Source organism: Zosterops lateralis (genome assembly GCF_965231275.1).
Source record: "Zosterops lateralis genome assembly, chromosome: 1".
In the NCBI taxonomy this organism is placed as follows: Eukaryota; Metazoa; Chordata; class Aves; order Passeriformes; family Zosteropidae; genus Zosterops; species Zosterops lateralis.
The window spans coordinates 106,850,655-106,878,499 of NC_139762.1; the positions used below are offsets into that span (position 1 = coordinate 106,850,655).

Consider the following 27,845-nt stretch of genomic DNA (forward strand, 5'->3'; position numbering starts at 1 on the left):
ATGACATAAAATCCCAAAACTTAATAAAAAACTTAAGACTATTAATTCATTATTTACTTGGATATGGACAAACTTGAGAAGTGGGCCCAAGAGAACCTCATGAAGTTCAACAAGTCCAAGTGCAAGGTGCAGCACGTGGGTCAGGGTAAACCCAGACAGGAGTACAGAGTGGAAAACTCACTGAGAGCAGCCCTGAGAAGATCTTAAGGGTTTATATTGATGAATAGCTGCCTCTGATCTGGCAATGTGGGTCTGCAGCCCAAAAAACCAACTGTATCCTGGGCTGCATGAAAAAACATGGTCAGGAGGTCAAACAAGGAGATTCTGCCCCTCTGCTCTGGTGAGATCCCACCCGGAGTGCTGTATCCAGCTCTAGGGTCCAGCACAGGAAAGACACAGACCTGCTGGAGCAAGTCTAGAGGAAGGCCAGGATTATCAGAGGGACAGAGCACCTCTCCGATAAGGAAATGCTGAAAGAGCATGAGGAAGAGAAAGCTCCAGGGAGATCTCATTGTGACCTTCCAGTATTTTAAGGGGGCTTTATAAAAGGGAGGGAGATGGACTTTTTATACAGGCAGATAGGGACAATGGTTTTAAATTGAAAGAGTGTAGGTATAGATTGGATATCAGGGGGAAATTCTTCACTGTGAGGGTGGTGAGTCACTGGAAAAGGTTGCCCAAAGAAGCTGTGAATGCCCCATCCTGGATGTGTTCAAGACCAGGATGGATGGGGCTCTGAGAGACCTGGACTAGTTGTAGCACAGGCAGGGAAGGCTGGAACTGTATGATCTTTGAGGTGCCTTCCAACCCAAATCATTCAATGATTCTATAATATTTTCTTATATTTGCTTATTTTTATAAGCACCCTGAAAGAGAGCTCTTTAATCTTCCATCAGGTCACAACAAACTACATTTGGTAGAAGTCATGATCTCTTCCAGACCTGAAGATAAGACTTCCATATACAAAGCTCACGTAACTGTGAGCTGCAAGAGAATGCTCACTGCTTTCAAGAACTCTCCACAGAAACCCTTTATTTGCTGAATTTCTAGAACTATTTAATCCAGAGTGGACAAAGGATCTTATTTGTACACAGTTCAAAATGCATCCAAAGAAACATTGTGTTAAGATTATCTCAGTAAAATATGCAAGTAGGGAATTTTAACTGGTCTACATTATCAACATACATTTTTGTTTAGTTGGTGTAGGTAACTTTGAGGAGTTGAAGAAAAAAATAACTTCTGCTCCAGCCATGTATTTCATGTACAGGGAAGAAAGGGTATGTGGATTAAAGAAAAAGTGGACTACTACCTGATCTTCTTGTAAGTACAGTGACACAGCAGCAGTCTCATGACAAGAAAGGACTTTTGGAAACTGACAACCTAGTCTTCACACAAGTAAGATAAACAGAAATAAACAGAAACACAAACTGAAAGTAGGTCCCACACAAACTTAACAAATCTGAGACCGGAAGTAGAGAGGATGGAAGAGCTGCAGAAAAGTTTAGTGGTTTAAAAAAAGTCTCCTTAGTGTCATCTCTTATACTGAAATCCAGGTACTGGTGGTAAATGCTATGAGGACAAAAATAATCCCTGACATGGTTGACCTTTTGAAGAAGCGGAGAAGTGAGGAATCACACTCATAAATGACCTGATGACTCTGTTGTTCTGACTAAAGAGCTATGGGAACAGGTGGGTATGACCAAAAAGCAGCAGTACAAGCTATTGTTTCTTCAGCCTTCCAAATTACACTGGTCATCTTGCTCAGGGGTCTATTCTTTAGGCACTTCACAACATGCACTTGCATGGATGAAGCAACTGGATATCTATACTCAGAGCATCAGCAAAGAACACCAAGCTAGACTTACCAAAGTCAATCTCATCACAGGGTCTACTGTTACAAAACAGCAAAATATAAATCACTGCAGCAGCCCTCAGCAAAACTTGTTCGCTGGTTTTTTTACATGCTTTAAAAAAGTGCTTGTTTTTTAAATGATAGTTTTAAGCCTTGTGAGAGCTATTTTAGAAACTATAATGTAGGGTCAATTTAACTTGACAAACACTACAATTCAGATGTGCTTAGTCAAATGAACCACCATCCTAAAGGTGTTTTAACGCCAGGTGCAATTTAAACATTATCTCAAAAGATTTTGAGGGTACAAAACTTTTTGCTACTCCTAATGTATGATTTAGGCTGCAAATTAAAAACAGTAGACACTTCTCCACACTTTATTACTCCACAAATGTCTAATCTCAAAATGAACCATAATTTCAGGTATCACCTAAAAAAAAATAAAACATAAAATGTCATAGAAAAAAATTCCTTAGATACCAACATTGCCTTTCATGTTTTACCCTAGGGAAGAACATGAAAGCACAAGCTCTCTGGCACTTGTTTATATCTTTTGTTTTTTCAGGACAAAACTACAGTGTCTTCTACAGCTAGACATCCTACATAATGCAGCTATAGCATGATAGTGTTTCAGAATGTGGAGGCAATTTTATTTCCCTTTAATAGGCTGGATTTCAAAAAAAAATTGAGACTGTTCTGCTTTTTCCATAACATCTTGACTACTGCAAGCAGTCGAGGTACTGAAACCCAAGTTTCAGTTTACACGGGAGTGAACAGATGGCAAGATATTCACAAAAGGTAGACAAACTCAGAAATCACTTTATCCTGGTCTGCCATACCCTGAATATGTTTATATTTTAGCTAACATTGGATGTTCCAATCTTTATATTCCTTCCTTTATGTGCACAACCAAAGAACCAGAATCTGCATCTGCCTCATCTCTACTCCTTCCATATCTTCGTATTTGTTTGTATTTGGAATTTTTCCAAGGTTATATAAAAGAAACTATCATTAAAAAATTTCAGCACCAGATTTGACAAGTGGTCTGTAAATGACTGAGTTAACATGATATTGTCCTGTAGAAGTCATCTGTAAACTAGTTCCCCTTCCTTACTGCAGGCAACATATAATGCTAATAGCATTGACTGGGAGTTTAGCAACTTTGTGCCAAGCTCTTCTAGCAAGGGAATGGAATCCCAGCAAAAGGATCTGAAAAACAAAAAACACAGTCTCTGGGATGGCCACAGCTAGCAAACGGAGTTTCTGAGATGGCCAAGCCACAACTTCCTGGATCTTACTTGTAAAATGTATTAATTCTACTATTAAATATTATTTCCTGAGTGTGAAAGGTTTGTTCAATGTAAAAAAAGAGGGATTTCCATGCAAGTTTCAGGTATCAGAAGAATCATGCCTACATCACTCCTCTGAAAAGTCAAAAACTGCCAACACTTGAAATTTTTTTCAACCTAAGAATTTTACTATACACAAGAAGAAATGCACCCAAAATAACAGAGTTTTTTCCATATTCATTCAGTTTCTTCTGCTTCCTATCCTTTTCAAAAAGGTAGCAAATATTCCTTGTCCCGGGCTGCTATATTAACTTTTCAATGAAGAAACCAGGTATTGGTTCTCTGATTCATCTACAGAATCTTCCACTTAAAACATTCTGCTTTTTCAGTCCAAAATTACCAGAATTCCTCTTTTAAACTGGACTGACTATATAAAATCAATACCATGAAAACTTTACTTCTCATTTAAGGTATTTCTCTGGATACCATTTTATAACTAGCACAAATCAATAATGAGTACAGAGTGGATACAGGAAGTAAATCCAGTAAACAGCTCTGTTACTATGCATTTTATTTCTTAATTAGCAGTTTTTAATTTTTTTCTTGCTTACACCATCTGCCTCACAAAGTGCATACACAGCAAGACGTTTTGGTAGCAAGTGCATATAAAGAGGTTATGCTCAAGCATAACCCAAGTGTTAGAGCAAGCCTTTCTGAGTGTTATGGTGATTTTTATCTATTATATAACAATATGCCTTTTTTTCCCCCCTAGAAGTACTGACTTCATTCAGTAAACGGTAGGTATTACTTACCAAAAAACTACTTCAGTATTTTGTTTCTTCCTAATAGTTCCTGTGAGATGTGATGCCTAGTCAAACACTGAAGACAGAATTATTAATTTATTCATAGGTTTTCTTATGGCGCCCATAAGTAATCTGTCCAAATCTTCATAATGAATACACTTTGGCAACTCTCCTGTGAAATCAGATGGTATTGTAATCTTACCATCAGATTCATTCCTCTACAGGTGAGGAACCCACAGAGGAAAAGATTAAGGTCAAAAACATCTAGTTTTTAACAGACAATTTGAGATACTAAGACTTCATCTTGCAGTATATTTAGCTAGTGCTGTTATTAACTGACAGATGTAGTAGTATCTCTCATTTTCAGTATGGATCACGTCTGTAAGACAAAGAAACAAAGCATACTCAGGTGTTCACAAATGTTTCTTGACAACACCGAGGTTCAGATATTTTGGTTCACTTGTGTTTCTGAAAAGTTGCACATGTGATCAGTTAAGAGATCTTTGAGTCACCATCTGTTTCCTCCCCTTTTGTTAAACTGCACTGAGTGCATTTCCTAGCAGCTCAATCTTGCTTCTTCACTCAGGTGAGAAGCCTGAAGTGGCCAAGCTTGCCTGAGACCTCTGCCCAGCCAGACTAGGACTTGCTACCTACCTCAAAATTTCTCATGGTCTCACAGATTACTCAGTTGTTCTCTGCCCAGCTGTCTTGGGAGTCACAAGAAAGTGAAGATACAAAAATACTTCCTCTAATTTGTCATCAAACTTCAACGTAAATGTAACCACTAAGAGCAGAAAATGGAGGAAATGTACTAAGCAGACCTGACTGGGAATCATCTTAGATCAAAATAACAAACATGCCCATCTTCAGGCTTAAGACTTCCTCTCTCACAGATATTTGGAACAATATTTTCTTTTAAGTGCAAAAAGCACTTTGCTTGCATAACAGACAAGTTTCAATGCTCTGTCCTAAAGAAACTGCACTCCTGCATTTATATATGAAGTTCTCTGTTTAGTGAGACGTTGAAACCTTTTAAAGAATATAATTTTGCACCCCACTACCCTCTGCTTCTGCAAAATCTCTGCAAAAAAAACAGAAGCAGCCTTGAAGCAAACACTTGGAATGGAAAAAGTCTCAGCAAAAGCTTGCTGTGGCGCTAATGGCAGTGGTATCACTGCTCTAACTAAAGATTTTGCTCTTGTTCTTGAACCTATAATTTGGTTAATACTGTTTTATTCTTTATTCCCCGAAGTCACTTCAGTACCATTATTTGTTCAGAACAGAAACCTTTTAAGTTTATTTCTGCTTAGTTTCTAATGACCAATTACAAATTTTGACAGAGTACTGGCAACACAACAATATTATGAGGAAGAGTAAAGAATGCTACTTTGAGACGGAATAATCTCCTAAATTTTAGGCCAGTCACACAAATTTGTTTTCTGCAGACTGACTGACTTACTAGATGGCTCCCTCACCCATACTGCTACGTAACTATTGCTAACTCTGCAACTAAAAAATCTGAACTGAAATGGCAGAGGGCTTTTTCAAAGCATCTTATAACGTTCACAAAACTCCTACGCTATGTATTGCCCAGAATACAGAGATAACTTGCCAGTTTAGAGACAGTCAAAAAAATTCCCACTTATGATTTCCTCTGCTATGTGCCTATCTTTTATTTCTTCTACTGTTATAACTTTAAGAAAAATGCTATTAACAATGTGGATGCTGCTCAGATTTCCCACTTTCTCTGCTAGTAAGAAAAGTGCAGAAACAGCTTTTCTCATCATCAGGACTTTTTAGCCTCTCATTAAGTTAGTCTTTTGTCTGTTTTGCACCTTTCTGTAGCCTAATAATCAAGCTGATCATTATGATCTGGTACAGCTCAGGAACATATAGTATCTACATATAAAAAAATGAAGTTTTGGTTTGTCATATGTCTTCTAGCAGGTGCTATGTACAGATCCAGTGCAGTAACAGACTTAATAAAAAAGTTGAAAATACTGATTGCTGACTTGTAAAGCACCTCTGTAAGAATATGGAGTACAAATACAACTTAATAGTTTGTTGTGATGTGACTCTAATTCAATATTTTAATTCCACAATGTCCTTGCACTTCAACAAGGACATCAAAATATCATCAGGTTATGCAACAGAAATACCTTAGCTACAAAATTAGTTTTGATTTTTACTGTATACACAAGGACATCTCATGAAAGCAGTAGGGAGTACTAGATTTGCTCCTGGAACTGAATTTTGCTTCTCTAAGACTAACAGACATTCCATGCTAAAATAGCACACAGCAGGAAACAAAGACTAACTAGGTATAACAATCTGAGGGCCATATGACTTTAATTTTTCAATTTAACCAGGAGATTTAAAAGCAGAAATTTCTTCTATGAACCTGAATGATAGTAACACTTAGCTAGAAGTGTAAAGTCTGAAAAAGACAAACAGTAGTTCCAGCTTATAGCTGACGAAAATAGATCCATTCCCAGATTCTCACATAATACCTGAAAACAGTTCAATGTCTGCAAATAAACAAAAAGTCACAGATACATGGGAGAAAAGAGATGGAGAATCCTCCACACACAGGTACAGAATATTCACAGAGTATTCTGAGATGATCCTTCCATAAGGATCATTGAGTCCACATCTTAGGTAAATGGCCTGTAGAGTGACTGAAGTCACAACCTTTGTGTACTTAGCACCAAGCCCTAATCAACTGAGACAATCAGGGCACAAATGCATTTAAAAAAGAAAATCTACAAGATAAGACCTTTAAAAAAATCTGCACCCAAGATGGTTTCCTTTTACAGAAGCTAACAGACACCTCACTTACCTTGGTTTGGTTGCATATTCATGTTTGGTCTGGGCCCATAGTTGCCCATTGGCTGTCCCTGGCTCATTGTCATCTGATTCTGCACTGGCATGCTCTGTGATGATGGCACTGAGTGATTGTAGCCACCCATGGACCCGTGGCTACTTGAAGGCATATTCATGGAACTGTTTGTCATATTGAGTTGGTTAGGTCCAGGTCCTTGCATAGGCATATGGTTGGGTCCTTCAGAAAGAAAAACAGGGAAAAAAGTTGTACATGAAGTGTCATAAAAGCAGGTGAAAACAGTCATACATCACAAAACTAAATAGAAGTCATTAAACACAATTACATGAAAATAAATTTAAATGTAAAGCTTGTATGTGATTTCCTCCCTTTAAAAATAAGAAAGCAAGCAACAAAGTTCATTTCTATTATGAAATACATTTTCTTTTTCTACAAAATACATTTTTACATTTTTCAGCAGCTAAAGCTACTGAAACAAAGGTGAATTATCATATAGCTCATCTTCTATCGGGATCATACACAAAACTAGTGGTTTTAGTACTTGCATACACAGCCTGGATTTCATTCTGAATGGCAGAGACCAGTGTAACACACAGCCTGGTAACTCCATCAGAGCTGTAATTGTTACAATGGCTGTAACATTTCTGTGTATTCAAAACCCATGCTAGAGAATTTTTTGAAACTAATAATTATGATAATTTTTAAATGTAGGTGCATTAACATTGGTACAATTACATAGAATCATAACAACATTTTCATTGGAAAAGACCACTAGGATTGTCAAGTCCAACAACAAATTTAACACTGCCGAGTCCACCTCTAAATGCTATCTTAGGCTAACTTTCATTCAAATGATTATACAGTTACCCATAGAAGAAAGAGGTGACAAGCACTCCATGGATCACTGACACAACAGCAAAGATATTTACGGAACACCTGTGAGCCAAATTCATTCTTCTACAGAGCTGTTTTAATGCCCCTATAGATAAAAATCTAACCAAAAGCTGTTCATGACAAGAAGACAACTCCTGGGTTTATATCCTGAGATGGGAATGAGAACAAATCTTCGTGGTAAGACATCAAGACTTTTTTTTTTTTTGGATACTTCAAACATGACTTTTTAATAAGAATGACATGTAAATGAAAAGCATTTAGCATTTGTTGGTAAACACATCACCTTTGCTGTGCATACAAAAAAGAACAACCTTGGAAATCAGAGAAAGGTGTGAAAAAAGGAACAAAGAAAAAATGTTACAGACAATGTGCTGCATCTTTTCTACTTGTATGTCAGGTGGAAAATTTCAACACAACAGAAAATCAATGCTTTTGATTTCTAATTGACCTAGCATTGCAGTGATTCAGACAGCATGAAACAATGTAGAATAAAAATGGCTGAAGAACTATTTAACATTTTTGATCATATACTATATAGCCAATATTCTGCAACTGTATTTGCAGATTACTAGAGTGGGGGATGATGACTGGAAGGACAGTCTCCAATTTATCAGTTCCACTTGTGAAGATGCAAAGGAAAAGCAACTTGTTCATACAACCATGAGCCAACAACATCTTTTCACCTTCTATTTCCCTTCTTCTTAACAACAAAGGCTGAATTTGGATTATTCTCTGAATTCAATCTACTCTCAATGGGTATTTTAACAAATATGACATTACAATACCATCTGGTCAGTTTACTCATTACTTTAGGTGGAACAGGTGAACAGCTACTAGAACTAAAATTAGTAAAAGGTAGAACTGGATATAACTATGACAAGTAAGAAAAGTAGATGAAAATGCATGGATTATGCCCATGACAAAAACCACATGAACACCTCATGAAAATATGTACAACCAGAGGACATGACAAACCTGGTCAATTGTAAACAATGTGAATACTGATATGTACAGATTTCATCAAGAAGATTCTGCTGTTGCTAAACATGCCACAGGTTTTTTGTTAAGCGAAAAGTCTAAGAACAGGAATCTGAAAGAAACTACACTAGTAGATCTGTAGGAAGGTACTGATTTGTTTACATATTTCTCAGTGAAAATTAAAAAAGAAAAACAAACAAACAAACAAAAAAACCAAAAACAAACAACCCCACACACCCCTCTGCCTTCAGATGCAAACAACTCCAAAATCCCTGGCTAATGAAAAAACTGCACTAATTTAGGGTAGCATAAAGGCAGAAATAAGGACATAGAGAGCTGCACACAAGGTCACAGAGACAATACTAACTGACTGAAACAAACAGATGCAGAAGAAAAAGATAGTGATAAATGAACATGGCTACTAAAGCCAAGGTGAAGAAACAGAGCATACGTTTAAAAATGTGTTTAGCCTTTTGCCCTTTTTAAAACACCTTACTAGAATAAATACAAAGCTATTTTGTCAAGGAAAGTATAAAAACTGAAAAAGGTATCATACATGCAGTTCACTGTTCCTGCAAAGCAAGGTGAGCGAATTGCTGAAATGTACAAAGGCAGGTCCACCACAAATACAGGAAAAGTAATTCAGTGAATAGGATTATGCCCACAAGAGTACTACAGATGCCTACACTGCCCCTCTTCAATTCAACACTGCCTAATTCTGTAATAATGAGAACGTGGAGACAGTTTAATTATAAAAAAGTGAGCTTGTCTCTAACCATGAGCTCAGTCATGAATGTGCTCTTAGGTAAAGCTACAGGGGAGAAAAGCTTCCTACTGTAGAGCCAAACAACTATTGCAGAGCTGCTAGAAGACTACCTTTCGAATTAAAGGAAGGAATACACGGGGCTAGTGTCAGAAAGTTAGGGCCTGGGAGTGGTTTTGTTTCTTTCTGATTAAAAGAAGACATTGTCTGACAGATCTGATATCTGGCAGATATCAGAGAGTTAGGCAAGCACACAGGGGAGCAAATTTTTAAAAACTGGTAATGTAAGAAGCAAAATGAGGAAGGCAAAAAACATCGCAAGAGATAACTTGAAAAAACAAAACACCTCTAAAAGGCTGGTTTATACTTCATGTCTCAGGTAGCACTAACACAGGAGAAAGGACTCATAAGAAAAAGCAGTCAAATGAAATGCGAGGTATGTGTATTTTCTGTGGTCAAAATCTGAGGATTTGTTAGTGAGAAGCTAGAAAACAAAGACAGAGAAAAAGCTAAGACCATAGGATCAAAAACCTTGCAAATGAAAAATAATAAAAACACACTTTACATGTAATTTAATACTGTCAAAACACTTCATGAAGTTCTCTTGCATATAAAGGACAAAACAATTGATTTTCTTTATTATACAGATAAATTAAATAGGAAAAAGAGAGTATGAATGAACTGTGAGTGAATTAATGAGGCATGATGTATCTCCGCTTTAAACTAAGTGCTTTAAATGCTGTACTTATACATATATACTTATAATTAGATTTGTGTTATAATGAAGTTAGCAGAGTAACTATTTATCCTGAGTATAAACAGAAGTCCTTTTTCCTCTTAACCACCTGTGCCTTAACCACAGTACCTTACCTCCAACAAGCTGTAATCGAAGCTAAATACATTTGAGACTACATTTGCAGGAAGGAAAGAAGATTTTGAGAGAACTTGTTGGGAACACACAAACACCTGTGTTGTGGTTTACAAATGCTATTCCCAATTTACCATTTCCACTAAACCACTCCAAACCACACAACTTTGCTCGCTCCCCTGTATCCCCTTTCCTGTGCTGGGCTGGAGAGGAGAACTGGAGGCACAAAAAGTAAAGATTACAAGTTGAAATAAGAACAATTTACTGGAAACAGCAATGAAGTAAGAAAAAGAACAGTAACAGCAACAGTATTAATAAAAGCGTACATATAAGATGCAAAGGATTCACAGGCAATTGCTCACCATGAAGAACCCCTGACAATATCCTGTAGGTCAGAATAACCTCCAGGTCGTGGCCATACCTCCTCCTAGCTACTGCAAAAATTAACCCTGTTCTGGCTGGAACCAGGACAATGTATTATTCAGAAAGGCCACCTACCAGTGCCACAACAAATGTCAGAGACCCCTACAGCTAGTCTTACCTTTCAACTTTTTACATGTGAGAAAACAACCTCAAGAAATCAGGAAGACAACATGCACCCAGCACATCTTAGTTCATCATCTCCTTCCAAACTCAGATCGCCCCTACTTTGCATCACATAAACTCAGTCAAAATAACTCTTCAGACAGCATTTTTTTTCACCTAAAAACCAGAATCTGTCACAGGTACGCATAACACTCAAGCATCTCACCAGCTGAAAAAGGTTTGTCATGACTGTCTTCCTTGGCAAGAGGATACAGACACACATTTGTCAGGGGATGCAATTAAGGGCCCCAGCAGCACTTCAGGTTCTGTATTAACCAGGAAACAAGTACAAGAAAAACCATCCTTTGCCCTTCAGGCAGTGGGACAGGTCTATAGCAGAACTTCAAAATTCCTCATGCCCTGATGATCACTAGGCAGTTATAATCCTCTGCCCATACTCAGGTCTGTGGAAGCCCCTGCTCAGGCAATATCTGAAATCCTTAGCTGGCATTTTTAAGAGCCTGCATTTTATTTTTTCCAGGGTGGTCAACTGATGTCAGTCCTGAATTCTCTCGGTTTAAGATTAGTGACTTTACTCCTTTTATACAGATCGTCTCCAAAGACACTAAAGATTTTGTATCTGATTTTTTGTACAAATGTTTATGTAAGCTGAGAATGCATACACTGCAGAAATTATTAAAAATACCTCTCTTTGAAATACAGGAAGGCTCACAAGTAGGTAAACTAACACACACTTGAAAAGATATGTGTAATTCAGCTATACACTTAACAAGATGATTCTGTTTGCCTTTTTCCAATGCCTACCTATGAAATGATTCTAGCATGCCTTTCTAGTATTAGAGATACCCTCGTCCTAAGCTGTTTATCTTCACATCCTGAGAGAAAACTTCAAAATGAGAAGGAAAGAACAGATATTCAAGAAAGGGAATATGTTGGAGGAAAGGCTAAATTAAAGCTTAGTTGGAAACTGTATTTAAGTATCTGTCTAGGTGAATACCAAAACAAAGCTATTTACCTTTCGCATATTTTCCTAAGAGCTCTTTCCTTATTCTATCTAATTACAAAATACGTATGTTTAAGGAGTGACTTCTCTCCCTCGTGGCTCTGCAGTGAAGTCATTACGCTCACATTGTGACTTAGTAATCCTTCTCCTTGGAAAAGATCACTATAATAACAATAATATGATTACACTTGAGGGTCAAAGAGACTGATTTTTTAGAGGCAACGCAACTCTCCATGGGAACTGATGGATCTTAGATGGATAAAGGACATCATAATCAGAATATCTCTGCCCTACTTAGGGAGCAGCATATATTGCTCTTTACACTTCCAAATGCACACCATGACCAACATGTATGAAGAAACTAACTTCTCTAGATTTTTTTATATACTTCTTACACAAGGCCTCTGGAGGCTATTCAAGCTACTCTTTCAGAAAAGCCACCATTATCAAGTCCATTTTATCAAGATTTGCACAAAAATTAGAGACTACAGCACTTGTTATATATTTTATTATTATTATTATTATTGTATTAAGTTTTGCATAGTTACTACTGTGTTTGCTGTAAGGAAGGTTATCCTTGACACCAGTGAGAGATGAATTTTCAAAGATCCTTTGACAGTAGTTTCCTTTCTTGAAAGTACCAATATTTTGAGGAGCTTTTGTATGAAAAGTTTCTCCACACATAAAAAAAAAAAAAAGAAAAAAGAAAAAAAAAAAAAAAAAAAGAAAAAGAAGGGATCCTGAACAAAAGCAATCCTGGGAATGCAATTTTAAGCTGAAAGCCATTTCACATGAAATAGGCAGTATGATTTTACAAGTGGAAATTCAGGAAAATAGCCTCTATATAAAGAAGCATGCTCTTCCATTGCCTACTCCACTCTGATCTGACTGCTAAAGGGAATAGTTACCCCTAAGCCAGTATTGGTAGGTACGGTGTGGAATTTTATCATCCTCTGCTTTGTTTCTGTCTTCTCAAGTACTCTTCTTTTTATTACAGAACAGGATGGCATAGAAACTGACTTAAAATTTACACCTAGAACAATAATCTGGAGGCCATTTCTTTACAAATCCCTTACAATTCAACCCATCTTCAATAATAAAGAAGACAGGAGATTAGTGGAAGCTGTATAAAAGCAATCTTTTTTTCTTTTAAACATTTACCCAAATCAGAAACGGCCTCTTTCATATGTATCTATTTTATTATTATTTAATTATTTAGCTACAATGATTTCACATTATCTTTTTATGGAAGGATTTGTGTTCGCTCAGCCACAGGCCAATACCTTTCCCCAGTAAGCCCTCTAAAGCCAGCTGTACTGCATGGTTTCAAACAGACTAAATTTAGCCAGTTCTGTTCATCAGAGGAATGCTGTGTGTCAGCTACATCAAAGCCCAAGGGCAGCCTGATAAACACTGAATACAGGTCACGTAGCTCTGTAGCTAACAAACTCTAAGAGAGCTTGTACTCGGGGGCATTCAAAGCAGTTTTGTCATCAACAATCTAGTATCCCTTGAGCCCCCATGTCGTTTCAGTTGCCAGGCAACGCTGGTGTTAATGTCTTAGAGGAGAAAAACTTACCAGGCATCTGGCCGTTCATCTGGTTCTGCATGTGTGGCGCAGGAGGGCCCCCACCTACCATACCATCTGAAGAGATGTTGTGTGAGCGCGGGGGTGGGGGAGGGCCGCTCTGACTCATCCCGCCCGGACCCATAGGCATATTCTGTGTGGGTGGCTGAAAGGAGACAGTTTAGTCAAACACGAGAAGCAGTTAGTCTGACAAATATATTATATGTACATATGGCACAGCACTTGCCTATATTGTTCAACGGCGTATAAAAGAAAGCCCTGAAACACATTTCTTTCTCTAGTTGGTATGTTTAGCTCCTCCCAACATTAATTCTGGCAAAACGTTTAACATTTTAATCAATTTTACATGAAGTATTACATGCAGACAACATCACAGCACCTTTGAGCACCACTTTAAAATAAAAACACAAATCAATGCCTCATTAAAAAATTACATCTGAACAGTTTAAGATTGCTGGAGTCACTCTCACACACACACACACACAAAAGCTTTCATTCAATAGAGAAATAAGTCTTCACTGTAATTCTCTCACATCAACTATTTGCTGCTGTTAACAGACCTTGGACTGGGACAAAACAGGTACAACATGAGATGCAAGCCTCTGAATGCTCATAGACCAGCAAAAAATTTGCACCTGGGTGTGGTAAAACGCTAGCAATCTCTTCCCTGCTCTCCCCCAAAGCGATGAAGGCCTAGTTCATAATTCTGTGCCAAACACCCCCTACAGACTGGAAGCACATTAGTGCTGGCCTCCAAAGGTCCAGAGACAGCTGCCTAGAAAGGATGTTTTTGGCAAATTTCCTAATGAAATTGTGAGGAAAATAACTGAATAACCTTGAGAGTTCAAAGAGGGAGAGCAAGAAAAACAATAAATACAAGGGGGAATTTACTGGTAGGTTCTACTCATGGCAATGTAAGGAGACACAGAAACTGTTCATAGCCAGCTTTGTTTTCCTACTAAAAACACCTGTGAGACTCCATGATCGTCCTCACGCACCTTAGCCAAGCACTTTCAGGGGAGTAAAAATCATCTCAGTGAGAGCGAATCCCTGGCTCTCCGGCTTTTGAAGACTCTATCTACAGGTTATAACTATTCATGAAACACCCTTCCCATGAGACAACCACATGCGCATTTTTCAACATTTCTCCTCAGAGACAGAACCAAGGGGGTGAACCCTAAGTTGCTGTCTAGCCCAGTCCCCACTAATGCCTACACTATTAATCAGGGTCATAAAGACAAAGCACAATACAGGAGTAAAGAGCAAGGCTTTCCCAGTGAGCGTATGCTGGAGATGGTAACAGCAGGGTAACATAGACACGCACATATATTCACCTACCAGGGGAGAGGAGTGAACAGTAGTAATTTATTGTCTCAACATTTCTTCAAATACCTCAAGCAGGTATTATTTTTTCCCTGCAGTACTTTAAAAAATTCCTCAGGAAATTAGTGAAGGATTTTTTTATTTTAAGCAGGAAGAAAGGAAGGAGTTGAAGAAAAATATAAGCAAGTAGGTAACTTCTCTTACTAAATTCCTTTCATTCCTCCATGATGAAGAGAATGACATTTTACAAGCAAAGTTCCTTCCTCAGTCTGTAGCAGAAGTGGCAGGAGGTGAAGAAGGTAAGAGTGGAAGGCAGCTCTACCCGCTGAACACTGTGACTGAAATGCTGCTCCATTTTGCTTGTTTTTCCTCCACTAGTGAGCAATCAAGGCAAGGCTGCTTCAGTTAAGTCTTCCATCCCTTCACCTTCAAAATTTCCCTATCATCCTAATTTTTCAACTAACAGAATCTCACAGAAATTATCTAAAACTGATATGCAAAGAAACAAATGAAAAGGAAAACATTTGGAAACATTTTAAAAACATTTTTATTTGGAAACTATGTTCAGGAATACTAGCAAAACCAACTCACTCACTAAACCCTACATGAACAGTCAGAACTCAGAGCAGCCTCATGCCAGCAAACTGAGAACAAAGTCGAAAATCATCCAAGCTGAAATGTTCTTAAAATTAAAATGAACTTCTTCAATTCCAAGTATAAAACATCAGAAAGTCCAATGAAGTACTAGAGAAGATTAGCTCATACCTAGGTTTTAGCTATCCTGCATGTAATATTGTGAAAACACTGGTATGCTCTTATCTGTGGAAAGATGGATGAAAAAAAGCTCCAAGTATTATTTGGACAAAACTATATATACTCCAGCTCTATTTAGTCTGAGGTTTTTGAAACAACTCTCCTTCAAGAAAAACACTGCAGAGTTATCAAAATGACAGCATGAGAGAGTGTAGACATGCAAGAACAGGGAAGAAAAAAGTGTTAAGGACTTTAGATACAAAAACTGGCAAGAGACTTCACAAACCACAGGGAATTAAGACAATTGAGGGAGAAACTAAAAACACTCAAAAAGGTACTACCAGAAAGTAATTCATCAAGAGGAGCTTCTGGATATGGAAACAGCTCAAAGACCTGTGCGAATCTATATCTGTTTCTTGAAAATAATGCAAGAAAAAGGTCCAAGCTGCTAAAAAATTTTAATTTTCCATTAAAAGAAACTACCCTATCAGATGACTAGAAGGTAGACAAACACTGTATCTTTATTTATAAAAAAGCAGCAGGACCAATTCTAGGAATTATGGACCTGTGAGCATTGTCCTCTGAGCTACCAGGTAAAGTGATGAAAATAATTAAATATCATAAAATTCAAGGATGATAAAGCTGAGTTAGTAAAGTGTCAACACAGTAAAGTCAAAACTTTCTAATTTACTGGAAATTTTTAAAAATATAAATTAAACCACCTAGCTGCATAATTAACAAAAACTTCTTAACACAAGTTTTTGACAAAGCCTATTGGAGCAATACATTGTCCAGTGACACTGATCAGAAAATGCTCAAAGGGAAGTTCATGAAATTCAAAGAGTAAAGGAACATACAGAGGTCTCCCAAAAATATTTTAGTAAATGTCAACATGTGAAGCTACTGCAACATTACTGAAAATGTGGAAAGAAGAATAAGCAGAAGGTGCCAAGTGATGTGGATAAATATATGGCAATTACACTGAACTGTAAACCACTTTCTTCAGAAAGAGGAAGCTCCTAGTGCCATTAATCCAGAAAAAAAACCTAACAAACAAAAAAGAGTGGACTACAATCCACACAGTTTGGTGGGAAAAAAAATCCCAAACCAAAACAAAAACCACAACAAAACTAACAAAAAACTCAAAACCCCATAAAATCTATTCATAATACCTGTGGTTACTTTCTGATTATCTTCCAAAGTAATATCCAAAGTGAGGTAGAATATTAAAGAAAAAAATGCAAATGTATTTGATACCATAATACACATTCAATTTGGACAGAGTAATCTCAAAAGGATACTGTAAAAATAGAAGGATTCTAAAGAGAAGCAATCAGTGATTAAAAACTTTGAATATTTACACCTGAAACAGCAAAAAGGACAGATTTTTTTTTTTTTTGCATATAAAAGAATGTAACATAATATACCACAGAAATGCAACTTAATGTATGATACATACAAAAAGTAGATCATCCAATTTATGGTATAACAAGAAAGAAAACCTCAGGAGAACAGTCAGTAAATTGAGGAATAACACTGAACATACAAGACACCCCATAAATCACATAAACCCGAGGTATTCATCGACACAGTACACTAGACCTAAGTTTAAATAAGATTAAGAGATAATTACACAAGTATATATGCAATAGAAACAATTATATAGGATATTATATAGGAAATTTTAAAAGAGCATGAAAGCCTTTTTGTCAGATCATAAACCAATCACTACCTGATAGTAATTAAAATGAAATGTCTCCTGCAGACATAATTATTCCCTAGTGGAATTACTCCAGAGTATTTTCCTAGTGGATGCAGACAGAAGAAAACAAGAAAAAATTGTTTTTAAATGGCAACTTCCTGATTTCTATTGGACTTGATCCAGACTTTTACAGACTATAAACTTCTTTAAATTAGCTTTAATTTAAAAACCCCACGACAACAAAATAACCCCACCCAGCTACATAAACTGGATTATTTAACCTTTTTTGTTCCGTACAGAAGTTAAGAAAATTTACTATCCCCAGGAACATGCACTACATATAGCAAAGACTTTTTAAAATGCAAAATGATCACACAGTATTCAAAAGAAACAACCCACCCTTTGTGAAAGAAAAGCTACCCAAAATGAACCCTCACCATTAAGCCTAGATATGAAGGGTGAATGACATCCAAACATAGTTAGGTTAACACAATCAAAGGAAAGACTACTTCCCTTCTTTTGCTGGATGTGTGACAAAACGAATGAAAATTAAAATCACTGCTGATTTTATTCCAATTATATAGTAGAAAATGTTAAATATTTTAATATTGGTAAAAAGTAAATTAAAGACTTAGAAAATGTTAGCTATAGCTTCACTTGCTAAACACTAACTTTTGGCTCATTTCCCCAAACACACAGATTACACTTATAGCCGCTATGAGCATTTAAAATTTATCAGAGCATGAAAAAAAATAATTATAAGCTATTTAGTGAAACTCTGGAAATCTGAACTGGAAAAAGACTGAAACTGACAAAAAAAAAAATTAGATTTTAACTGGCAACTTCCGCAAACAGAGTCCTACTAAATCCAAAAGTGAGTTGAAAGCATGCACTAAGGACAGCTACACTGCATTTTTTTAGAGGATTTTCTTTTAAGTAATAAAACAGATCGAATGCAAGATGCAACAATAAAATCTCCTATGGTGGAAATGTGCACCTGAAGATGGTAAGATTTTTCTTACCACCACCACCAGCAGGTTCAAAGATTTGTTTATGGAACATCTATTGTTATAAAAACTGAGGTAGAAAACCAATACAGTCATAAAAAAAATAAATAAAAGGCAAAAAACAGGAAATACTGTTAAGCACATTAAAACACAATATTGCTAATCAATACAACTAGTGATAGGTATTTAAATTACACTATCAAAAATACAATTTTCTAGAAATTCTCTCAGAATAACAATTAAAAGCTACAGGAAATGCAAACATAAATAGCCTTCTTTTCATTCCAAGAGAAACTCAGACTCAGGATTTAATCAATCGTCTTTGTTTTCAATTCTCAAATACCATTTTCTGCAAAGCAAAACACCCCTTCCCAGGGGGTACCCTGCCCTGCTCACATCACATTGCTAATACCACAGGACCTGTCCCAGTCTCAGAGAGCAGTACGCTGTTGATAGGTGGTGATGGCACCTGTGGAGTACTTACTGAGGTGTCAGACTGGGAAATAAGATTGTAAAGGAATATGGTTGTGAGATTTGAAAGAGAAGAGCTTTAATTGGGTTACAACTCTTCTTCTGCAAGGCACAAGATATTCTAGTACTGAGTGTCTCATATGAAAAAATAAAGACCCTGTATCAATTCCCAGCTACTGTAATATTTGGGGGTAGGGAGGATTTCTACAGGAAAAGCATTTACAATCATGACTAAATAGTAAGTTAATTATAAATCTAATTTGTGCTCTCACTGTTGGATTACCAGTTGTGACACTCAGAGTAAGGAATTCTAAATTTAGAATGACAACCAGCTTATACATCTTGATTTACATTAGGATCTTTAAAAACCAGAGAAATTCTGACTTAATATTTGAACAAATGTTAAAATAATGCATAATGCAATACTTAAACATTCTGTTTAAATAGGAAATTGGAATCTTTAATTGTTTCAAATTGCATATGTCACTGCATAAAAATATTTCACCACCCCAATATTCTTTAACATTTTAACAAACAAAATTTAACCCTAAAATATCTGATGTCCTCTTAGCAATAGGTACTTTGATACTTAAAAAACAATCCCCCAAAAATTCTTAGGCTTTAGTAGAATTAAAATGTATTTAAATCAGAAATTTTAAAAACTGTATGAATTCATATTGTTTTATTATAAGTGACCATTAATAAGTTAACTGTGGCTGTTAACTCATGGATCACTGAATTATAGAAACTAGATGACTTCTGAGGTGCTCTATAACTCCCCCATAAAATGCAGTTTCTATCTGTCCTCAGAAGCTTTGTGTTCCTCAGCTCTTGCCTCTTTTCCTTTTAAGACGGTTTAATGTTTGGTCTGATATTTACAGGTTTTGCTTGCATTTAGTCGACTAAGAGAAAAAAAATCCACCTCTGTTCACGCTAAAAGGCTTTATGTAAACTCAACTAAAGCAGAAAGAATCGTGTAGAATCCTCACAGCAAGGCATTTGGGACAGAGCAAAATCATACAGACTCTGCACCTATGTTACCAGACTGCCTGGTGTGGCTCTCAGGAAACTGCCTGCAGTTGAAAAGGTATTTATTGTGCAGATACTGCACTACAGAGAGGCAAATCACATCTTTGAGTACAAAAGAAATACACTTTAGAGCATACTCCTCATTCAAACTGCCAGCAATTTTTACTGATTTCTAAATCAGCCACAGAAGTTCACAGGCAAAAGAAGTAGTTTTTTGTGTACAGTGCACTAGCTCCCCGTGTGGACACACCTGATTAACAATACATGCAAAGTAGCTTACAGAACTCAGAGCGATCCTCTGGTTTAAGTGGCAGCTAGTGGGCTCTGAATCCACCCCTAATATCCTAACAATTTAAATTCCCATATTTATTTTTCTTAGTGTAGTTGCTGGGTTAAAAAGCTCCCTCCAGTGACTCTTCATTTCCAACAGCACCCTTTTAGTTGTGCCAACATACCTGGCTTTTTTTTTAATAACTTATAACTCTTTTCATCTTAAGAAATTATTGGGTTTTTTTCAAAACAATTTAACATTTAATCAGAGCAATTATTCTTCAAAATCCAAGTTCCAGTAATGACTAATAGCTCCCTTGTCTCTTGACAGGAAACAGTCAACCTTCCTTTTGCTCTGTTCTTTATTAATTCAGTTTACAAATAGTTGAACTTGAACAGGGCACGGACTTGTGCTCTGAAAGGCTAATGCAGAATTATGCACCATACTGCACATACCAGAAACAGATTTTCTGCTATGCTACCTATCCTGATTTCTGCTGGGAGAGAGTTGATTTTCTTCCCAGTAGCTGGTGCAGTGCTGGGTTTTGGATTCAGCAGAATTAACATTGATAACACACCGATGTTTAGTTGCTGCTAAGCAGTGTTTACTCCTAAGTCAAAGATTTTTCGGTTTCCCAGGCTCTGCCAGCCAGGTGCGCAAGAAGCCAGGAGGAAGCACAGCCAGGACCGCGGACCTAAACTGGCCAGAGGGATAATGCACACCACAGAGCATCAGACTCAGGCTGGGCACGGGTCTGTGGTTTTACTGTCTCACTTTTAATTGCAGTTATAATCTTATTGTAGTACTTCATTTCCATTATTAAACTGTTCTTATCTCAACCCATAGGTTTCACCTTTTTTTCTGACTCTCCTGCCCAGCTCACTGCAAGGGGAGGAAAGGTGTGTGCAGTGACCAAGCAGCTGCGTGGTGGTACTTAGTTGGCAGCTGTGGTTAAACCACACCACCACCACAGCTACCAAACTTTCCAAGGCATTTGGTACATAACTGGACAAGAACCTCATTAATTTAGGATTCCTCTCATCATCAGTAAAAAAAGTTTTATTTCAAAATTTTATTTTAAAGTGTGAAAAATTAAGCCATGTTTTTATTCTCAGGATGCCATCTTGATTTTTTTCAAGAAAAGCCAAGTCAAGGTAATTGAATTAACATATATTTTAGACAACTTTTATGTTCAAAATAAAGGCTACTAAAAAACCAAAGTGCACAGCTCAGTTCTTAAGACTCCAATTTTATTCTACAACCACATCACATGTACATACAAACCATAAATTGAACATTACCCCTTTGAAAAATAAAGTGGTTAAAATTATACGAGAGTTTTCATTGTCTGAGTGAAACCATGCTTATACTGAAGATTCCTATTTAGCCTGCAGAGCTCCACAACATAGAACCATTAAACATCATGACTAACACTTCATGAAAGCTTGTCTTCAAGTTAATTTTTGGAAGTATTTTATTATTTTGTGTATGGGCGGTGGTTGTCTTTGGTTTTGGTTTGGGAGGTTTTTTTGTATTATTTTGTTGTGGTTTGGGTTTTTTCCTATCTCTTGAAGCAGCTGCTTTGGAAATAACCAGCATTTCAGTGCTTGTTGATATTAGGTGTTTATAAAAAGCAATCATTATCTTATAGAGAAGTATTTTATAACTAAAGTGGCAAGGACTCCTCACTAATCCGTGTGACAAGTTTAGAAACAGCACAAAATAAGGGATTTTGCAAGTCCTACAAGAAGCTTTATTTTTGAAAGAAATAGCTCAAGGAAAAAAAAGGTGAGGTTTTTTTTTTGTAATTAGAAAGTTTATTAATAACCTTTCCAATATTACGAAATTTAAAAAAACTATTTAATGCAATATCCATGTTCTTCTATGACTTGGACAAAGTAAGTTTTCTTGGAGGTCATTACACATACAGACTGTAACTTAGTACTGGAAGAAAATGGCACTTTCAACATAAAAGAAAGCTCTATGTTACACAAGTGAGTAATAATCAGAAGCACTTATTTTCAACATCTTCTTGAAATATACACCAAAATCTCATACCCTGCATGCTTAGAGAAGGTAAGTGAGAAAAACTGGAAAAAAAAAAATCACTTTCTATACTTATAAAACCCAAACCAACAACAACAACAACAACAAAAAAACCCAACAAAAATCCACACACAAATGCTCCCAAATAATTCCTGCAGATATCAATATTTGCCCATTATAAAATGGAAAGTTTCCCACTACATACTAAATAAAGTGATGGTCATGGGTTATTTCCTTAAAAATATTTGACAAAATGAAGACATATAAGAGAGCGAAGATATCTAAGTAGAAAAGCTGATGGTTTTTTATTCAGTAGTCTTCAATGACTTTTTAAGGGCACTAAAACACTTCAGAAAACAAAAAATACAAGTCAAGGAGGGTAAGATGCTTGTTCTGCAGTTTGAAATTCCATGTGTTTAGAAACACACAGACAATACCTCACCACCACTTTAATTCTGTCTTTGCTCTCTACAGCTCAAGGACATCAATATCTTGCTGTAGCCTCCCTCAGAAGCAGCACCAGTGAAAAATCACAGGAAAGCATCTGCTCTTCATGGGGCAAAGGCCCTTTTTGGGAAGCTAGCTGATCTCATAAGGTGATGGTAAAGAGACTTGACTGTGATCCAAGAAAGAGAATACCTGCCACAACTCAAAGAGAGGCAGCAAAAAGTTGCATCAACTTCACACGTGAACTTAGTCACTGCTCTTATCCAGCTGGGAAGACACCACATAACAGCCCTGCCCTTAATAACGCTGACAGTCACACAGCTGAGAAAAAGACTGGTTGACTCAATAATCTCAGGCTTTGTCTTCTAATGTGAAAGAAGGTGTCTTACCCCAAAAGTAACAATTTAATATTCTAGCAGGCATACAAAACCACAGGAGCTTTGTTATGACACTCGATTTTCAAAGTTTTCCTAGCTCCCTTCACCCAGACCCTATTTCACCTCTTTCACCTTTCCACACTTCAGGTCCCTGTTATACAAACATTTCTCTGCACAGCCCCCTTGGGTCACTACACTTTTGTTCTCTAAAGCAATACCAGAGTTTCAGAAACAACATCAGTCATTTCATTAGAACAGTAAATTCTGAAAGACAAATCAAAAGGCATAATAGCCAACTACAACCACTTTTCCTAACAATATAAAGCATTAAGTGTAAGGAATATTGCTAGAGAACACAATGAAGTTCTCATAAGGTTGGAGTAATTTTTGCTTGTATGAAAAATTTCAGTGAACCTGGTGATTTATGTATTTTGTTCAGCGTGAATGATATCTGAACAGAAGCTTTCTCTTTCCAACCTCACTTTAACACATAACTATTACTTTTTAAAAAATGCTTTAGAAGCTGTGAAATTTCTTGACCGCATATTTATCAGGATAAAATTTAAACAAAAAAGAAAATATAGTTTACTAGGGGGAAACAATCTTTCAGAAATGAACTGGCTGAGACACAACCCAACTTCAGAAGCTTTCCAAACTCAGAGTCTCCCAACTTCTGTGGAAAGAAACTGCAATAGTAGTATTATAAAATTGATGAATCTTAGTATTAAAAATAGTAGATGTCTACACACACATTATCTTCCTCTGTATTTCATTGTTACCATCCACACTTTGAATTTAGTAAGATGATCAACTGCTGATACACAAGCATGGTGAAGAGAATCATAGTACTTCCAAGTAAGCATGAGACTTATCAGCTCCTACATGGAAAGTCAGTGGAGGAAAAGACTCTGAAGCAGCTCATCTTGCATTGAAAAAAAAAAATAGATGTGATAGCTCACATGTTCCCAAATTCTGTTAGCCAAAATTTTCTAGGAAGACAGAAAGAATTCGAAGAATATCCTCCTTTAAACCCCAACAAAAATCATCTTGTCTGATTATGCTACAGATTAAGACTGAAGATCTAAATCTCATTTAGTATTTCTGAAAGAAAACCCTAGAAGCTACCTTTATTCCCTTCCTCACCTGTCCAAATGAGACTTTCTCTACCCAAACACACGCTGCGCTATTTTTCTCAGTACCATGGAGTATTCCTGACATTGAAGATCAGAAACACACTTCTGTCCAAATCTGCAAAAGTCTTTCCCAGCCCTATCTTCACTTTAAGAAGAGAATGTCATCACATTCAACTTTAACAACAGGGCTGTCCACCAGGGACTAGGATAAGGTCAAATTCATTTCCAGTTGTCATCAGAACCAGGATATGAATTAAGTCTCCAAAAACGTATTAGTTGAGGAACACACACAGCCCTCTTAAAGGTTTCTCTCCCTCCCCCTCAGCTACAAGCATGGATTTATAAAAAGAGAAACCACTACAGGCACAACAGGTTGGACATAATGAAGCACTGTTTCTATAGTCCTCTAGGTACCAACTTGAAAGGATGCTTCGCTAGTAGCAATGATTGGAGAACACTTCTCCAGAGACCAAAGAAAAAGTAATTCAATTTCAGTTGGTGAAAACTAGTATCTAGGAATGGCTGTTTTATAGACATTCTTTTTAGCTTCATATTACAGAAATGAATCAAGACTATATTAATTCAAGAAAAGTCTTATTACCAAAAAACAAAGAACTTCCTTGTGTTACTCGCAATGAACTCCCTAAGCTTTCTGATTAGCAGAAAAAGCAAACAGACAGCAAGCTATTTTAACGCTGCTGTTTCTTTTCTTACTGCTGCATAAACAATGGAAAAGGGGAAAAATTTCAGGCATCTTATAAAATACAGAGTTCAGGAATACAGACTCGGAAAAAATTAAGACTAAAAAAAGATAGCAAGTAATACCCATGTGTAGTGATGCAGCGTTTTGAGGGCCTGCGGGCCCTTGTTTCTTTCATATTATCATAATCCACCTTAAAAAAAGGTCATTCTCCAATACAGGAGAAAGGCAAAGAATTTGAAACTCACCTAGAAGATGGAAAAGCAGAAAAAATTTACCCAGCCTCATTCCGCTGGGGAAAGAGAATGGATGATATTCTAGTGAAAAACAAAAAGATAATAAAAAAATCCAATTCCCCCACCTTCTCCTAATCTAAGAGGAAAAAGAGTACTGCTGTAGGAGTTGACTAAGAACTACACCACTACAGTTGTCAGCTGAGGGGGGAAAAAAACACATTCTGTCTTTGAGGCAGACCAGACAGGTGAACACTGCATATCTAACTCACAGTAAGAGTCTACAGTTCAACAAGCCAGATTTCAAGCAAGACCTAAGCAGTGAGATTACGGCAAATACAACATGAAGAGACAGCACCATGTATTTATGTATGTACAGTAAAGCAGAGGCCAAGTGTTCAGTCATTATCTCAAACACTTGGTTGGTTGCTTTTTGGTTTGTTTTTTTTTTTCCTTTTTTTCCTCTTCAGGAATCCATATGAAATATATTCCCTACTTTTACACTATTTTGTACTTACTGCTGGTAGTAGAGACTGCATGTTCTGGTTGGAGTCAGCTATAGTGGCTAGGTAGACCAAGTTTGTATGCAGCATCTGCTGGTATCTATCAAAATAAAGCAAAACAAATCTTAATTCATAAATACAATAAGATCAGAATTTACTCTAATTCCACAAATGTAAAGAAAGCTATTTATGTGAAACAAGACTCAAAAGACTTACAAGAGTACCATTACTGTGAATCTTAAGCCTTTTCCCTCACACTCATCTATTTCCCAATCTTTCCCCATGTCTCCATCATATCTCTGCCCATCTGTATTATGTCTTGCTATGAAAAAAATCTAAAGCTGGGTGACACTGTTCTCATCTATTTCACTTCCTGCCTTAAACTAAATCACCAGAAGACATATAGGGAGTGTGTTTGTGTCTGGTGTAACTTCCATTACAAACACTAAGGAAAGAGAGCTGTTTATTATGTCCACATATTTAAGAATTAATAGATTTATGTGAATTATGACCATAATTCATCAGGACCGCAAGCTTTGGAAGTTTGCTATGGAACAATTTTTCTGCTAGAGAACCACAGTCCCGATTCTCAGTATCTAGCCCACAGTCACAAAAATAACCTTGAAAGCTGGAGCACATTACAAGTACATAACCACATGCTTGCAAACAAAAGTAGTCCCTTAAACCAAAAGCACCTATTATTCATGATTCCCCTCCTATTCCCAGACTCCCAGTTCTCTTAGCAAGGGACTAAGATGTCCTGTCTGTCCATATTTGTCTGATTACACAGGTGCCATCACCATGCCAGAAAAGAGTAATGGGAAAATACCACTCCTTAACAATTCACTCCTTCTATAGTTCTCTCAGATCACTCTCCAAAGGCCCCAACAGACAGCAACTCCATGATGGATATTTTGGCAAGCCAAACTTCTAAGACAAGCAGGTAGTTCGGTTCTTGGGCAAGTGAAAAGCAGGTAGTTTTCAAACATGTCACCAGGAAGCAGAAAGGTCCACTTTCCTACATGATTCTGAGAACTTTTCAAACAAAACTACTTCTTTCCAACAATGTAATTACAATACAGAGGAAAAAGATCTTTGTTATACAGTCCTTATTTTTTTAAGTACCATTATCATGACATCACCTTGCAGTAGCCAAGTGGCAACATTTCAGCGACAGAAGTCATATTCATAGAGCAAATAAACCCACCCCACTCAAAAATTTCAAGTGTAGTATTTGTAGCAATGTTTCTTCACAACACAGTTCTCCTGTAAGGTAAGCTAAACAAATCAAGAATGATGATCTAGATGGAAATTCACCCAGTCCACAATAGATATGGATTAAGGTCTTACTGAGAGCATTCAGAAGTCTTTCCCTTGTTCTGATAGTCCATTATACACTGGATAAGATGGTTGTTTTCATCCAACATCTGAAACAATAAAGAAGAAGTTTGAAGTAAATTTCATATTATTTGTGGAAACTGAAGATAAATTCGTGTCTTGAGTAATGCTCCTCTTCTTAGTTTTAAAAAGCAACAAAAAAAAAAGTTATCCAGAAAGTTCTACTTTACTAATTATTTACAGAACATTGTTTTGCTCCCATTTTCCCCCTCTGATTAGCTTTACAGGTTTTGGCTTTAGGGTTTCATAGCACTACCATCAGCAGCTACATTTGTGAAGCATCCTGTTCAAATACCTATGCTGATTCTGTACCAAATGTGCAGAAAGTCTTAGAAAGTTTTGAAAGTTTTCTGCATCCCTTCATTTGATTGCTAACAAGAAATTCACTAAAAAGTATATGCCCTGAGTTTCCCTTCTCCTAAAGCCCACAACTGCTTATAAATTCAATTTTAAAAAGCACTGAAATTGTTATTGATAAAAACTGAGCTGACCAGGTTTGTTCAAAGCAAATGCACTGGAAAGCCAGGTGATATTTACCTGAAGAATCTCTAACTAAGCTGCATTTTATAAATATTTGGTATAATGGCACATTAAGGTTTAAGAATGGTATTACCCAATTTAGTACCCACTGAAACATTCCAAACCATGCATCCCTCTCCCCTCTGGTGGGGTGAAGAGGAGAACTGGAGGTACAAAAGGTTAAGATCACCAGTTGAGAAAGCAAAAATTTACTGGAAATAGCACTAAGATAAGAAGCAAACAGACAGTAACAGCAAAAATGTAATAATGGAGGGTACAAGAGGGCACATTATTCACATACAAGTGCTCACCACACAGACCCCCCAACAACACCTGACCACACCACACTATGTGACCCCTTCCCCCATCCCCAGAAAATGAAGAGCTGCTACAGAACAACCTCCGGGTCCATGCCGTGAGCCCTCCTGGCTGCTGCAAGAATTAATCCTGTGGTGGCCAGAACCAGGACAAATGGACACAATAAATCTATTATACTTCAGAAATATCCAT

General features: G+C 36.9%; 1 protein-coding gene across 4 annotated transcripts in view; it reads right to left on the minus strand.

Moving 5' to 3' along the window:
• The window catches only part of SS18 (SS18 subunit of BAF chromatin remodeling complex), a 43,691-nt gene that overhangs the window by 13,255 nt on the left and 2,591 nt on the right, over positions 1 to 27,845 (minus strand). For all 4 annotated transcript variants that reach the window (XM_083855684.1, XM_083855683.1, XM_083855681.1 and 1 more), the window contains exons 2-5: positions 26,769 to 26,845; positions 25,434 to 25,518; positions 13,415 to 13,568; positions 6,781 to 7,002 (exon numbers count right to left, since the gene is read on the minus strand). In XM_083855684.1, coding sequence (XP_083711810.1) covers positions 6,781 to 7,002; positions 13,415 to 13,568; positions 25,434 to 25,518; positions 26,769 to 26,845 — 538 coding nt within the window. The remainder of the gene's footprint in view (positions 1 to 6,780; positions 7,003 to 13,414; positions 13,569 to 25,433; positions 25,519 to 26,768; positions 26,846 to 27,845) is intronic.